The sequence below is a fragment of the Neolamprologus brichardi genome, chromosome 7 (assembly GCF_056152115.1).
Source record: "Neolamprologus brichardi isolate AB-2024 chromosome 7, ASM5615211v1, whole genome shotgun sequence".
Classification (NCBI taxonomy): domain Eukaryota; kingdom Metazoa; phylum Chordata; class Actinopteri; order Cichliformes; family Cichlidae; genus Neolamprologus; species Neolamprologus brichardi.
Window position 1 is genome coordinate 66155743 of NC_142110.1, and position 16340 is coordinate 66172082.

At 42.0% G+C, this 16340-nt stretch overlaps 1 protein-coding gene across 4 annotated transcripts in view; it reads right to left on the reverse strand.

Moving 5' to 3' along the window:
- The window catches only part of lsp1a (lymphocyte specific protein 1 a), a 54444-nt gene that overhangs the window by 22051 nt on the left and 16053 nt on the right, over nucleotides 1–16340 (reverse strand). For 2 of the 4 annotated variants that reach the window (XM_087844166.1, XM_087844165.1), the window contains 4 exons: nucleotides 10837–10983; nucleotides 1106–1493; nucleotides 690–829; nucleotides 174–429 (listed from right to left, as the gene is read on the reverse strand). In XM_087844166.1, the coding sequence (XP_087700292.1) occupies nucleotides 174–429; nucleotides 690–829; nucleotides 1106–1493; nucleotides 10837–10983 (931 nt within the window). The remainder of the gene's footprint in view (nucleotides 1–173; nucleotides 430–689; nucleotides 830–1105; nucleotides 1494–10836; nucleotides 10984–16340) is intronic. The other 2 variants (XM_087844168.1, XM_087844167.1) reach the window with 2 other exon arrangements.

Below are 16340 nucleotides of genomic sequence, written 5' to 3' on the forward strand. Positions count from 1 at the left end.
AGCTCTTAAAATATGAAGAAAAAATATGAAGCTTGCATTACATTTAAACCCCAAATAAAAATGTTTTACTTGAAGCTGAACATCATTTCCCAAATTCCCAACCCCCCTCCTGCAGTTGTGTATATATATCTCTGTGCATTTCAGATGCTGCGCTTTTATTGAGGCATGGTCACCTCTTCTTTGGCCAGCCGCTGCTGCTCCTCCTCCTCCCTCCGACGTTCCTCTTCCTGTCGGACCTGTCGCCTTTCCTCCCTCCTTCTCTTCAGCTCCTCCAGCTCTTGCTCAGCCTCAGCCTGTCGTTGTCTCAGCTGCTCCATCTCCTGGCTCTCCTTCTCCTGGAGGCTCCGCCGGATCTTCTCCAGACGTTGCTCTGTCTCCAGGATGGCCTCCGACTCCTCTGGTTCAGCAGCTCTGCTACACACAGCACTACTGTATGGAGGATATAACAGGCTTTGATTTACGCCCTGGCTGTGGATCTGAAATAAGATCCAAATATTTTTGTCCAAAGTCTTTAAAGTACTTTTGGGATTCTGGAAAATGTCAACTTGATATTTGTAGGTTTTTTTGTGTTGTCTCAAGAAATGATTTACTTCTGCTTTGGCTTTTAAAGCTTTTAAAGCTACATAAGGTACATAATCAGGTGGGTGGAAAGGCACATAATAAGATAGCAAACAAAACTTGTTACACACATGGTGGATCTCTTTGTTTTGGTGATAAATGATGTCACTTCCTCATTGGCTGCGTTGCCGTTTGAGTTGCTGTGTTTTGGCTCTTGGTGAAGAAAAACCTTGGATGTGTAGGAGATTTTGACTTCTTTTCTTTTCTCCACCTGTTAATGAAAGATCGAACAAAATAGATTTTTAAATGCATGTAATAATATATACGCTGAAGTTTGTTTCAAATCTTTTGAACACATCAACTCTTTTCTTGAATCGTTTGAGACTCAGACTGTTCTAATATGATTTTAGACCTTATATGAACCGTCTTCACCATCTATCAATAACTTGATATTTGAATAAGTAAAATATATATCTAGACTAATGTTGAATATTTTTATTTATGACACTTCCACAGAAAACTCAGTTTTCCAGTACGGAAGTCCTACCTCTGGATGTGGCCTTTGACTCTCCTCGCTCCTCCTCGAGATCAGCTCATCCTTCTTCCTTAGTTCCTCCTCCCTCTCTTTCTCCCTCCTTGCTCTCTCAGCTCGAATCACTTCTTCTTCATGCTCCTTCCTCCTCTCCATCTCCACCCTGTCTCTGTCTTCCTGCTCCTGCCTCTGGAGTTGGAGAGAAGTGATGGAGGCCTTCATGCTCTTTATGGGCGCAGCTTTTTTTATCCTGTCTTCCTCTTCGTACTCGTCTTCGTATCCTCCCTGGCTGAGCTCCTGCAGGCGCTGCTGCCTTCGCCTCTCTCTGCGTTGGGTCCAGTCGCTGAAGCCTTCGTCCTCCTCCAGAGACTGAGAACCATTTGGCTTCAGGCTGCTGCCATACCTATGGAGAGAAGAGATGGAAAAAGAGTCAGGAAAGGCAAGATCATGAGATCCCAAACGTGTTTAACAAAATTCCAACCATCTGACATATCCCATTTGCATCCTAGTACTCAGGCTTTCAGTGTGATGTGTATTATAATAAAATACAACACAGCGTGAGACAAATTGAGCAATGCTTTGCTTAAACCGTGTTATTATGGATAAAGTGCCCATTAAGTCAGTTAAATCTATCAAATTTGCTACTCTGTGGTCTCTGTTAAAGTCTCTGTTTTTCCATTACTCAGCAGCTAAGTCAACAAACTAGCTGATTAGTTCCCAGCCGGGAACTTGGCTGAAGTTCCTCAGGTTGCTCGATTCCACAATTTATGTCAAACCTCAAAACAGGGAATACAAGTTTGATACTTCAATAGCTCAACCCCTGCTTTGTACACCGCTCTATTAAAATTGAAAGAAAATAACGATGCAACAAGAATATCTTTAAATTAAATCTGGAGACAACTCCCCCTAAAAAAGAAGAAGAAAAATAGAATAGAATAGCCTTTATTGTCATTGTACAAAGTACAACGAAATTGGAGTGCCACTCCCTTGGTGCAAAATGCAATAATAAATATAAATGTAAAATATAAAAAGTACAATAAAACAACCAAAGTACTCAGACTAGGGGTGGCTGTAGCTCAGGTGGTAGAGCAGGTCATCTACTGATCGGAAGGTTGGTGGTTCGATTCCTGGCTTCCCCAGTCTGCATGCCAAATATCCTTGGGCAAGATATTAACCCCAAATTGCTCTCCGATGCATCCATCGGAGTATGAATGTGTGTGAATGTTACTTAGAAAGCACTTAGATCAATGTGCTTGTGTGAATGGGTGAATGCACAAGTTGTGTAAAGCGCTTTGAGTGCTCAGAAGAGTAGAAAAGCGCTATATAAGAACCAGTCCATTTACCATTTACTCAGACAATAATAAGTACAATATATACAGGATAGCAGCATAATATAGTGACAATGACAAGTATGGTATAGTTAAGCAGGTTTAATTGTTTTGTGCTTATTTACTATGGTGATAGCTCTGGGAAAGAAGCTATCCCTGAATCTGTTTGTCCTGGTTTTATGTGACCTGTACCGTCGGCCTGACAGTAATAGTTCAAACAGTTGATTACTGGGGTGAGAGTAGTCCTTAATGATATTGCCAGCTCTGCTGAGGTATCGGGAGTTTGCAATGGCCTCCAGACTGGGCAGAGAGCAGCCAGTGATCTTCTGGGCTGTGTTGATGACCCTCTGCAGTCCTTTCCTGTCTGCAACTGAGCACCCTGCATACCATGTTGTTATGCCGTACGTTAGGATGCTCTCTATGGTGGCTCTATAGAATGTCACCAGCAGCCTCTCCTCCAGGTTGTTCCTCCTGAGCACTCTCAAAAAATGGAGACGCTGCTGGGCCTTTTTTACCACCACCGTGGTATTTGCAGTCCAGGAGAGATCATCAGAGATCTGCACGCCCAGAAACCTCATGGAGTGTACCCTCTCCACACAGTTCCCGTGAATGTAGAGTGGGGCCGGGTCTGCTCTGCCCTTCCTGAAGTCCAAAATAAGTTCTTTAGTTTTCGTGGTGTTCAGTTGGAGGTTGTTAACTGAACACCACTCAGTCAATCTGTTAACCTCATCTCTGTAGTCCGACTCATCCCCCCTTGAGATGAGTCCAACCACTGTGGTGTCATCCACGAACTTTATGATGGTGTTTGAGGTGCAGGATGTCGCCATGGTGGGGAAAATAGTCCCTGCAGATTTCTAGTCTGGAAATAAATCACGTGCAGCCACGTTTCAGCCAAAATGTGACGCAATCCACTCAAGACAATGCATGCAATTTCACCTCCGTCTTAAATGGATACAAAAGTAAATCCTGGAAGGAGCCATGACTTCACCCAGTTTGAGCAGTGAATGGGTGGTGGAAAACGTCTACTTTCACGTTCCAATACGTTCATTTTGAAAAACAACAAGTGTACAAATGCAGCGTTAATCTTGAAAGTCCTGTTTCTGACGTAAGGAGCAGAGCTCGGTTTCAGTCAGTCAAAAGGCATTAAGTGATTTTAGCAACAAGGTCTGCAGAGCTTTGTTGAACACAAGTTTCGACTTGCTACAGGATGGCATTAGTCTGGGAATCATCTTGACTGGGAAAAAACCCACTGCACCGAATGCATGGCAATCATCCTAGCCAAAAAATGCAGGATAGAAAGATAACAGTCACTCGTCAGAGGTAATCCATCACATTAAGGGTCCTTCAGTAAAATATTTTGGGAAGCAGTTGGCAGACCACCATATCATTAGAGGACAGATCACCACAAGCAAAAAAGACAACATTTCCTACAAGACCTAAAAATATAATAAGCTGATTGGTCTGTCGTGTCTATGATGAGCTCAGATTAAACTGATTCTTCCACTTGCCAGCTTCTGTAATCACAGTGCCATTAAGGGCCTACCAGAGCTGAAACCATGACCACTGAAAACAGGGAGTGGAAGCTCACTATAAACACACACACTTTAATAATACTCCCAATTTGTCTTGGGTGGTTTTGATGAATTTATCGCAGGGATGTCGAGCTGCTGTCGTTAAGGCTACACATCAGGTTTGATATTCAGTTCTCAGGTTATAAGCAATGAAATTGTTTGACATTCAACAGCAGTGAATGACTGCTGAATGACCCATTTCATTGCTACTCAAATCTAAACCTGACTGCAGTCACTCTCAGATTAGTGAATCTTTGTGAATAATTGCAGACTAATTTATAAACACAGATTGCAGTCATGTTGCAATCAATCTGAGTGAGTCTGTAATGCACGACTACATCAATTTATGAATTTCTGTTTCATATCTAGGGAATTCTGTCTGGACGACAAAGAAAACAGATTTGGGATTCGTGCAAGTTTATTACAGTTAATGGCCGTAGAGCCACAAACAAATTGCATGCAGATGCCAACTTGACCCTGTTCAATCGCAAACTGATAGCAGGCCGATTTTGCCTTTTTGCCATTTTCTGTCGCTTTGCATACAGACGCTGATTACGAGTGGTCACAGACTGGACTAATGTAATTCATTATTATCAGGATGTCCAAAAAACTCCCTGAAAAGCCTTCAGTTAATCCAAAATGCTGCAGCAAGAGTCCTGACAGGGACTAGAACGAGAGCAGATTTCTCCTGTTTTGGCTTCCTGTTAAATCCAGAATTCAAAATCCTGCTCCTCACATACAAGGTCTTAAATAATCAGGCCCCATCTTATCTTAATGACCTTGTAGTACCATATCACCCTATTAGAGCACTTCGCTCTCGCTCTGCAGGCCTACTTGTTGTTCCTAGAGTATTTAAAAGTAGAATGGGAGGCGGAGCCTTCAGTTTTCAGGCCCCTCTTCTGTGGAACCAGCTTCCAGTTTGGATTCAGGAGACAGACACTATCTCTACTTTTAAGATTAGGCTTCAAACTTTCCTTTTTGCTAAAGCATATAGTTAGGGCTGGACCAGGTGACCCTGAATCCTCCCTTAGTTATGCTGCAATAGACGTAGGCTGCCGGGGGATTCCCATGATGAGTTTTTCCTTTCCAGTCACCTTTCTCACTCAGTATGTGTTAACAGACCTCTCTGCATTGAATCATATCTGTTATTAACCTCTGTCTCTCTTCCACAGCATGTCTTTATCCTGTCTTCCTTCTCTCACCCCAACCGGTCGCAGCAGATGGCCCCGCCCCTCCCTGAGCCTGGTTCTGCTGGAGGTTTCTTCCTGTTAAAAGGGAGTTTTTCCTTCCCACTGTCGCCAAAGTGCTGCTCATAGGGGGTCATATGATTGTTGGGTTTTTCTCTGTATCGATGAAGCGCCTTGAGGCGACTTTTGCTGTGATTCGGCGCTATATAAATAAAATTGAATTGAATTGAATTAGACGTGGTCCCAGTTTTTTAAGCAACCGCTTCAAAAACAACGTGCAAGTTCACTGCAAAGTGTTGCAATGACAACACACTATGAAAACATGGGGTTGAGATCATCTCATTCCATAAAAGTCAGATTTTAAAACACAAGTGGGTGCACTTTAATGCTGAAGCTATTCCACATTTCCAGTCTAGAATATCTGTCAGATCTGCAGCTGCTCACACAAAGGTGTGAGGTCCTCGCTGCCTGCTTCCCTCTGCACACATCGAACAGCCACAGGAGGAAATCAGCATGCAACATGCTATATACAATCTCATATTCTACTATGAAATATTTGAACTTCAATTTAGGCGTTAATTATTATGGAGCGCCAGTTATGTTTTGTCTAAATGGACTTAGCCCTGTACACTTATTCAACAGTCAGAAGATCTCCCACTAAGTCCTGCTGATTAAACTAATAAGTGTGCTTCGTGTCTTTGGGAGCTGGCAGAAAGGAATTCACTCAGCATTCCCCAGATGATTAAGACATTCTGGTCAGTGGGGCCCCAACTGTGTGGTGGGAGCCTCTGCCTGAGCTCTCAGAAACTAATCTGTCCAAACAAACAGCAAAGTTTCTACTTCAGAATGAAGACGTCCAACACGAAGTCATCGAGTCCTGATAGGCAGCACTCGGTCACGCTCGATGACCTCTCCTGATTTACTGCATTTTATGAAAAATGGTACTGTTCCCTCTGAATGAAGGTAAGTGCAGTTAACGGCTACTCGAGGCCGGCTCTAAAAGCGAGTCGTCACTCCTCCCGCCTAATCAGTTTTGGACAGCAATGAATTTGTAAGTGCTCAGAATATTTCTTCTCATCGATGTTAACAGAGTGGACAAAATATTATTAGATGATCGACAGAGCTGATGTTTAACTAATAAATATGAATTAAATTGTATTTAATGAATTACAGATTGTATATAAAAGATTGGACCTCCCCAGTGTGACCAAAGCAATTGATTGATGCCATTTATAGCCAAAAAAACCCCATAGCTAATGGCTCTGGTCTAGGAGTGGGCGATATAAACGATATACGATAGAAACGATATAAATTTGGCCAACGATAGAGTTTGACTATATCGCTCTATCGCGATAGCGCATGTTGATGATGTCATCAAGCTGCGCCTGTTTTGGTCGAAAGCACAGCGGCTAAAACCTTATGCCGAGAGTCATAGCAAAGAGATGAAGCACTTTTGAAATATGGGGAAAGCCAAAAACTGCGCTTCCTCCACTTCCGTAACATTGATTCATTAATGTTGAATTCTCTCGCAGCTGTTCTGTTCCCATGTTGTTGCAGTATATTAATGACTAACCTCGTATTGTGGATGAATAATCTCAGTTGTTCTCCTGACTGAAGTTTGGCCCGTGTATAGCATCCTGCTATGCGATTGCATTTGTCCCTGACCACCAGAATCCCTCACGTTAACTTTTATCGAGTGGAAAAAAGTTGGCGTTCATCCTCCAGCTTCACTGTGCTAATGTTATGCTAACATAGCTGTGTTGCTAGCAATCACGTAGCACAACATTATATACCAGGTAATCCAACTTCAGTAACCCTGCAAACGCCACTGCTGTTTAGTTTTCTGTCTTCATTTATGTTGGAAGTGGTAGCAGAGCTGTACGTTTTAATTAGTTTCAAAAATCTCTGTCAGCTGTCAGAACATGGTATGAAATGTTTAGGTGTAAACTAGCGAGCTAACTTCCTGTTAACTTGTAACTCCGTTAAATTTAATAAATTCTGTTTTCATGGATGTCTGGATGTTAAACTTAATTGTTACACCCGATAAAGCAGCAACACTGATCATTTTTATTAAAGATGAAAGAATTTAGACCATTTTTAACTGTGTTCGTTTGACTTTGGGACCTGAAGTAGACGGAGTTTTGGACCCAGATTACTCCGTGAAGCTCCTCACTACGGCAGCCGTAATGCTCTGACAATCCATCAAGCAGTGCAGCTTACCAAAGTTGTACTAAAACACTTTTTAACAGATTTCTGCACCCAGAAATCGGTTCGAGGTCAGTAAGCACAACCAGAATTTATACATAACCCACACTCTTGAGTTTTGAGAAAATTTAAGGATTTTAAGTGTGCTTATAGTGTGGAAAATACGTTATACAGAAGAAAAGAATATATCGTGATATGTATCGTTACCGCACATGCTTCAAATTATATCACGATATGAATTTTAGGCCATACCGCCCAGCCCTACTCTGGTCATTAGCTATTAGCTATGTGGCTACACCCCTACTTTAAGCCTCAGCAGTATCCAAAAGAATCAGAAAAGAAAGCAATTCCTCATACTGATATTACGGAGGGAAATCATGTGCAGAGCAGGCAGTAAACAGGGCTAATCCTTCTGTAACTTTGGAGTCTTTAACATGGGAGTCTATGGGGACTGACTTATTCTTGGAGTCTAAAGTGGACGTTAGAGGAACTGCAGCTTCCACAGTGGCTTCATTTTTCTGCCCTGAAGGTCGGTGCCTTGTATCAGTGCACTAAAACATAGCTAATGTACATCAGTCTGAAAACGTATCTGCAGACTTAGAATTTTTACATCTTTTTGAATAAAAAGGATATATTTGAGTTGTTTCTGATCGTTTTTCGTCAGTGGAAACCAATGGGCTTGATGCTTAGCGCCACAGAGAGAGGCTGGTGGAATCAGAAACGGAGTCACTGTAGATCCAGTAAATGATAAAAGGCAGCATCTGCTTCAACCAACATTCACAAGCTCAAAATCTGTCAGCGCTTCTGAGCTCACTGATCTTGCGGTGAAAGAAGATTTTAAACCAGCATTACATCACCTGCATCTCACAGAACACCTTTCAATTACAAACCACAGCAGTGGAGCTACCTCATATTCAGTCACCGCAGCCTGAATCCAGCTGAGCCTGTGACGTGATGAAGGAAAAGGTGTTGAAGATGCAAGCTATAATTAAGAGCCTGAAATTAAAAGTCAGCTGAGAAACCACGAGCTCCGACATGGAGGCTTTGTAGTAAACATTCTTTGGCGGTTGTGTAATGAGAAGGCAGCTGCGTGTTGGTCTTCATGTCAATACGACAGGATGGAAGAGGTTGTTTGTGGCATTTCCCAGTGGAAACATTTGTTTTATGTAACCAGACGTCCGTGAACCCATGTAAAGCAGCCAGGCAGGCCGGGGGGAGCGTAACCGCTGCAGAAACAGGCTGAACTTTGCAGTTCATGACTGGGAAACGTGATGACAAAATCTTTTAACTGCATCATCAGGAAATTAAAGATAAACAAAACATGCAGACACAGTCAGCAGCTTGTTCAGGAAGTCATTGGACATGAGATGAGTGAATGAATAATGTTTGCACTTAGTAGCTTCCTGGGTTCTCATGACTGCATGGAGAAGGAATTCCACCATATTTAGATTCCTCCTACTTCCATGATTTAGAGGGAGAACATAGCCAGACTAAGCAAATTCAGGCCTTAAAATGGAATTAGATATCTAGATATCCACTGAAATCTACAGACTCAAGCTTCAGACTTTTATTTTGTATTTGTTAAAATTAAAACCTGATACCAGGGTTCATCTACGAGATGAGTAGGGATGGGTATCGAAACCCGTTCTTGCTGAGAACCGGTTCCCACTGTTTCAATTCCTTGGAATTGTTTACCATTTTTGCAAACGATTCCCTTATTGATTCCAGTCGCCACGAATGACGTCGCCACGTTGCAGAGCGTCATGTACCTGGCAGGAAACACGGCGTCTAAGCGGCTCAAACGCTCAAAAGTTTGGTTATACTTTACGAGAACGGATGACAACAGGGCAACTTGCAATACTTGCAAAGTAGATATTTCATTTAAGGGAGGAAACACTACGAATATGCAAAAGCATTTGCTCATAAAACACGCGATGACCTTAAATGAATGTCGTGTTTTTAATTCCGATCCGGACTCGTGAATCTCAACCCAGCAGCAGCGGTAACGTTTGCACGTCCTCTCCCGTTAATGTGGCAGGTAAATAATCAACTAACAGTGCATATTATGTTAGCGCGATCTGCCTTATTACAAAAACTGCCATTACTGTGCATTTAGGGACCATGATGAGAGACAGAGTCTGGTTGGCTCAGATGCTGGCAGTTCTCGCTGCAGTCTACCGTAGCGTCTCCTTTCAGGCAGGATAGACGAATGTCACCGAGCAGTGACTCAGTTTGTGGTCAAAGGCTTGCAGCCGTTTGCCACAGCAGATGATTTTCGGTAAGTGAATGTGTTTAATTGTAGGCAGGGACATTACTGGATATTCTTGTGTAATTGTAATTATTGCTACAGAAGAATATTTATTTTATTATTTTACATTTACAATTTTTTTTTCCTGGGGACCCTGTGACACCCCATTGAAGAGCCATGTTACTCCTAAATTTCTATTTTGTTCAAAGAGAAGATATAAAACAAAGTTCTAAGCTAATCGACCTTAGTGTTCTCCTTTTTTAAAAAGAATCGATAAAGAATCGAATCGTTAAACAGAATCGAAAATGGAATCGGAATCGTGAAAATCTTATCAATACCCATCCCTAGAGATGACTATGGCTAGAACGCCAGTGGTTCCATAACTTTGAATAAAACCTAACAGAGCTTAGTGCAGGGCAGGTCGCAGATGTAATTATACTGTTTCTTGAGCAGGTCTTGAATAGTTGTTGAAGCCCAGCACTATATGGGGAGAAGATCACTAACTCATCTGCATAATATTCAGTCAGTCATGTTGTTGCAATGCTGAAAGCTCAGTTTGCAGCTCCATGATGAAGGCCCATGTGTGTCTTTAACATAACACAGTGAGAAAGTGCTTTAAACCTCCATTTTCTGAGGGCCAGCAGGAGGTGACTGCTGAGTGGCTAAACAAACTGCAAAAAAGTTCTATGGGGAACAATGTCCCTTTAGCTTATTAAGCCTTTCCTGTGCAGTCTTAAATCATGAATTTTAAGTCTTACCAGCGACAACATGATGTAAATTTTGAACATTACGTCACCCACTAGAGTCAAAAAGGAAAAAATAAAGCAGGGTGTGATTTCGTGCGGGCCTTCGCAAGTATTGAAAGACTGTGTCTCAGTATCACAGTCAGATCTATCTCATTGCGTCAGGTTTCAGTGATGACAACATTCAGCTCGAAGCTTCAGAACGAGATAGACCGAGACATTACTCATGCTTCTTTAAGAGCCAGAGCTGCTTATAAGCAAGAAGTCACGTGTTTCAAACTGTTTAAAGAAAGAAAAAATAAGCAATTGAGGCAAATATTCCAAAACAGCAACTAAAACCCACCAGCATGTTCCAGATGTCCTCGGAAAAAGGCTGCTTTTCGTACAAACACCATAACCAGAGATCACATTCTTTATATTTTAAAAGGAAGCTGAAGGGCCTCTGCAATATTTTCTGTACTCACGTGTTCTCCTCTGGCGGCATCTCGCCGTCCAGTGATGACTCTCCGGGCGCTGAGCCGCTGTTCCTCCGGCGTAAAGACTCGCGAGCTCTCCGACGACGCTCCCTCTCCACCTCCTCGGCATCCTCGATGCTCCTCTGGGCCGTCAGCCTGGAAAGAAAGGAGGACTCCATTTCACTAAGAGTGCAGGCAGGTTTGAACACGTTTATTTGCCAACCATGTCATGATCTTTGGGACTTGTCATATTTCCTATTATTTTATTCATCCCTAAACAGCATATTTACAGAACAACATGAGCGGGGAGCAAAGACCTAAACAAAAAAACGAGTCATACAGTCTGAAATGTTTACACCAGTTTTGTACTTCAGTAATCAAAAATACTGCCTGTATTTTTCAGTCTTATTAATGTGTCAGATCAAAAGACGTGAATTTTTCCAGCAGTAACTTTGAGACTTTTTGGGGGAATAATTCGTACTTTTCCATGTGGTATTGCTCCACATGGCGTACTTCTTTCAACAGAGGAGGTTGGGAAACGTCACAACCTTCATCATGTATCACACATGACCCAGATTCCTGACTCACAGTCGTCTCTCTTCCTGAACAGTGAGCCTCTGAGGCCAGAAGAACATCTGCCGTCATCTGTTTGCGCGTCAGATAAACACAATCGTGCTACGCTTCATGTCGACATGAGATCACAGTATTTATTACAAACACAGTTGATCTTTATTTATCAGAAGACAGACACGAGCACTCTTTGCAACAACGCTTTGATTTACACCAATGTCGGGAGATTTAAAGACAGCACCTCGCCTCACATGGAAACGGCAACTTAAGAAAAAAAAAGTGCAACGTTTTCTTTGTTTATTTGGTGGTCAACAATGAAAAAAAACACTAGATATGTTTGTTTCAATTAAAAGAAGCAATTTGCAAATCAGCTTGCAGAGAAAAATGAGCTCACTGGTCATACAGGATAACGAATAACAAAATAAAGCAAAGTAAACAAATTAACACCTAAAGAAAAGTTAATATAAAGTGAGTGAAATGATTTGAAAAAAAAAAAAAAAAACAACAAAACAAAAGGAACCAAGTGATAAACCATAGAGTAGGGATGCACCGATACCAATACTGGTATCGGGTATCGGGGCCGATACTGTAAAATGTGTGTGTACTCATACTCGTAAAAGTTAACCGATACCATGAACCGATACTAACTTATTTCATTAATCAGAGGGTGGCTTGTCATTTCTGTTGTAGTTTTTTAGATTGGCCACTAGGAGGACATCCCGCGCTAAACAGGCACAGGGTTAGGCGAGTGAGACTGGCAGCTCCAGATAAAAAAGAGAAACTGGAGGCTGCTGTAGCTAGGCTAAACAAAATGTCAGCAGTGTGGAACAGCCAACTTTAACTCAGGTTTTGGAAAAGCGATGAAAAATGTCAAGAGAAAATCCACGGGCAGTTAAAATAACAGAGGCTCTGACTCATTTTATCGCTCTGGATGACCAGCCAATGCCAGTCGTGGAAAATCAGGGAGATAATGGTGCCAAAACTTTCTGAAGAGGTAAAGACAAGCAGTGTGTGCGCGATGTCAGTCCTCGGTTTAACGGCACAGTGGACTGATGATCCACGGGCAGATGAGGAGTTTGTTCGTCAATGCTGAATACTTATTTTGTTAGTTTGTTTACAGTATGGACACTCTGCAACAATTTAAAAGTTTATTTTATTCTCAAACCTAATTTGTATTTATTTTATTCCAAACAGAAGTGTTTATATATTATTCTGAAAGCTCGAGACAGTGCCAATAGTTCAGTGATATTTTGTTAAATTACAATGTGGAGACTCTGCAATAATTTAACAGAAGTGCTTATTTTTCACTTGAAATTTTTTTGTGGTCATTTTTATTAAGATTTTATTTTTTATCGGCAGAGAATAAAATAAAACCTGTCTTCCAATTCATTGCATTTGTGTGTGTGTGTGTGTGTGTGGTAGAAGTATCAGTTTTTGTACTCTGTATCGGCAAGTACTCAGATCCAAGTATCGGTATCGTATTGGTTTGAAAGAATTGGTATCGTTGCATCCCTACCATAGAGGTTGAAACACGAGCAGAACGGTGGTCACCTGTGACTTCTGCCCTCGCTACCTCTCCAGGCTCCTACCTGCAGTGTCTGATTAACCATCGTTTAATTATCTGCCTGATTAGTCATTGTTTTTGGCAACAAGCATGTCCATTTTCTCAGCGGCACTTTGTGTTGTTAATGAATGTATCATATATTATATTTCATTGTTTCGACATCAGATTTGATAGAACTGTAGATTTTTCTAATTTAGACTGAAGGGCTTAAATAAAGTGTCTTTTTACTCTTGTCCAAGTTTCTAGATAAATAGCTGAAAGCATTTTTTTAATTTTTTTGAATTATAAAGTATATTGGTGAGAGTCTTGTGTTTATCCAGCTTCTTTCCCAGAAGAGGCATCTGGAGGACTAACAGTTGCGTGAGCTCAGGTGTCGAGTTACTAAGCTCACATTTGGCTTCTGTGTCACTAATAGATTGCTAACGGCTCCGAGGCTCCATCTGCTCCTCCGCCCTCATCTTTTCTTCAAAACAATGGATTGATGCAGGAGAACCGGCTGCATGATCTCTGATATTTACAGATAAGACTTATTTTTGGCACAGTTTGGTCTAAGCTGCGTTGTCACCTCCTTTGACTCGTCCTTCTTCCTGAGATCTCAGAGATTTCGTCTATATCAACAAAGTCTTTGTTTCCAGCTGCAGTTTACTGGGAATAAAAGTCTGTTCAGAATGAAGATCAGCTTTGGGTTCGGTGTTTTCTTTATGTTAATCTCCTGCCAACTGAGAAGCTTCAACACTTCAGATTTCCTCTACTCTGGCTTTACTAAAGTCTTTGCAACTGAAGTGTGCAAAGTTAGTCATTTAATTTCTGTAGGTATTGAAGTAGGAGGATGTTTGTGCAAGCCTTGGGACTGGGAACAGAGCTCATTGGGATGGGTGCAAACTGCAAAGAAACAACAAAATCTGCAGATCTCCTCACCCTCAACGAGGTCACTTGAATAATGTGTTTCCCACTCTCTAAAAAGCACGGTTGGAAACTGGTTGGTTGACCTTTTCACAGATCATTTCCTCAAGGGTGGGTGGACACCAAAAGCATTTAGTACAAGTCCTTCAGATGAATAATCGTGTCTCTGACGTGGCATGTGGTCACACTGATGGCTCAGCTCATAGCTTTGAAGTGTTTTATACTCCACATTGATGTATTAATATACTAAGATGTATACTAATATACGTCTGTCATCCTGACATCGAATAAACTGTCCTGACACAATGACCATTGAAAGCAAACACTGCTTCCCCTCGCTTTCTCCATTTCAACACAGACTATTAGTTTCTGGGCCACCTCAGCAAAACACCCTGCTGACCCACATCCATCTATGCTCGGGCCTCTCCACCCCTTTCCATTCTTTCATTTCCTTTTGCTACTCCCTGCCTACAGGAAGGATGAAAAACTGACTGAGGGAGGAAGACATATCAGAGCTGATAAGAGCAGAGTTCATCAGCACGCTGGTTCAGGAGATATGAATCAGCACACACATCTTAGGTACTTTTCAAAGATTCGATGTTTCCTGTGCAATAAAGGGCCAAGTATCCCAGATTGGGATTAGGTTGGGTTTGGATTAAGAATGGGAATGTCATCTTTTGTGCCAGGGACAGAGAAATGGTGGCCTTAAAAAGAGGAGGAGCTAAAACAGCTCATTTTAGATAGAGGACAAACTGACTGGCTGGACTGAGGCCCAGTACAATATGGGCAAGGATTATTTTGAACTGTGAATCACACAAAATGACTTTTTTTAAAAAAAAAAAAAAGTGGCTGTAGTCATTATCATGGGAGGAAAGGAGGTTGGGGTGGATGGATGGGTCATGAAAATCATCAAGACGGCAGAATTAAACTTAATAATAGGACTTTCCAACACCAACAGGTGGAATGTTTCCGAGGAAAATTTGGAAACTGTCAGCACAATACCTGCGCGTAATATCTTGTGGCAAGTATAAACCAAAATGACCTACAAATGCCAAAGAACTATTCAATAATCCTATGTGAGCCCTAAAGTGGAGCACAGTTGACACATAAAACCTGGCTCTGCTTGATTTGCTGCTGTCAGCAGTTTGGGTGTTGAAAACTGCCGAGCTTTGACCCAGCAGACTGTTTGAGTGAAACTCACCACGCCGTCCTCTCATTACGTTTCCTTTCTGCAGTCTGCACTGTGGGATTCTGTCATGCCTGGCAGCTGCTCAGGCTGATTCGGGCTAAATGATTAATCTCCATCAGAGTGTTTCTAAAATACCGGGATTACAGTTTGCTTTACTTCCTCCTTCTCGTGATTTGTGTCATCAAAATCAAATCATTTGCAATGTTTAATCATTGCTGCAGAGCAGAGATGTCGGCGCCTAAACCTGGCTCACAGCTTGGAGTTGCTCTGTACTCTGTCAGGGTAGTTTTGCTTCTCCAGACAATTAAAACAAGCACAGCGCACTTGTTCTACCTCAGCAGGAATCAAACAGGTTTTTCTCCAGTCTTGTGTTGCTCTTCTGTAAACTGACACCACAGGCATGACCGAGCACGCCGCTTCCCTGAACCCGTCCTCAGATAACGGCCGACAGAGCGCCCTCCAGCCCTTGAGGTCAGTGTGATCGACAGATTACACAAATAAACAAGAGGGAACATGGTTACAGTAAACAGAGCAGCAGATGTGCTTCATGAAGGTTTTTATCAAAACGTTTATTTCTTCGCTCTTGTGGTGTGTGGCGTGCAATGATATTGGCATTTCCACTTTTCCTTCCATAATAAATATCTGTGCATCCATTCTTCAGTTTTCTTAACCGCTTATCCAATTCTAGGGTAGCGGGGAGGCTGGAGCCGTCCCAGCTTTCACCTTATGTGGTCATTCGATATTTTTGGAAGAAAAATGAAAAAGAAAAGCGACGATGGCAGATCAGCCATCGGAAAAAAGATCACAAGGTCAGACAGAGGCAAGACCAAGCAGGCAGCTGTTAGAGCTGCAAGAAATCTAAATGCATTAGTTACAGCCAGATTTATTTTTTGTATTTCTGCTGTAAAGTTTGGCCTTTTAACAGGTAGCCTGTGAAAACTGACTCACTTTTGGAGAAAACCTCAAGTGGCCATTAGAGGAACTGCAGCTTTGTACACTTCACTTTCATTTGGATGAAACTAATCCAATGCAACTCTAACGGAAACTTAAAATCGTTGTATCCCAAAACTGTACTGCTTCTTTAAGAATAAACTGCTTTCTTGTGTTTTGGAGACACAGCCGGTTGCTAGCGGATCTAATAAAAGAAAAAGAAACCCTAAGCTTTGTAATCACCAGCATTTGTAGCAACCAGCAGAAAGAACCAGAAACACGACACACAAAGCCACAAACCAGATAAAAGCTTTGCCACCTGCCAACAGAGTCACTAAACCGCACACCGCCATGCTC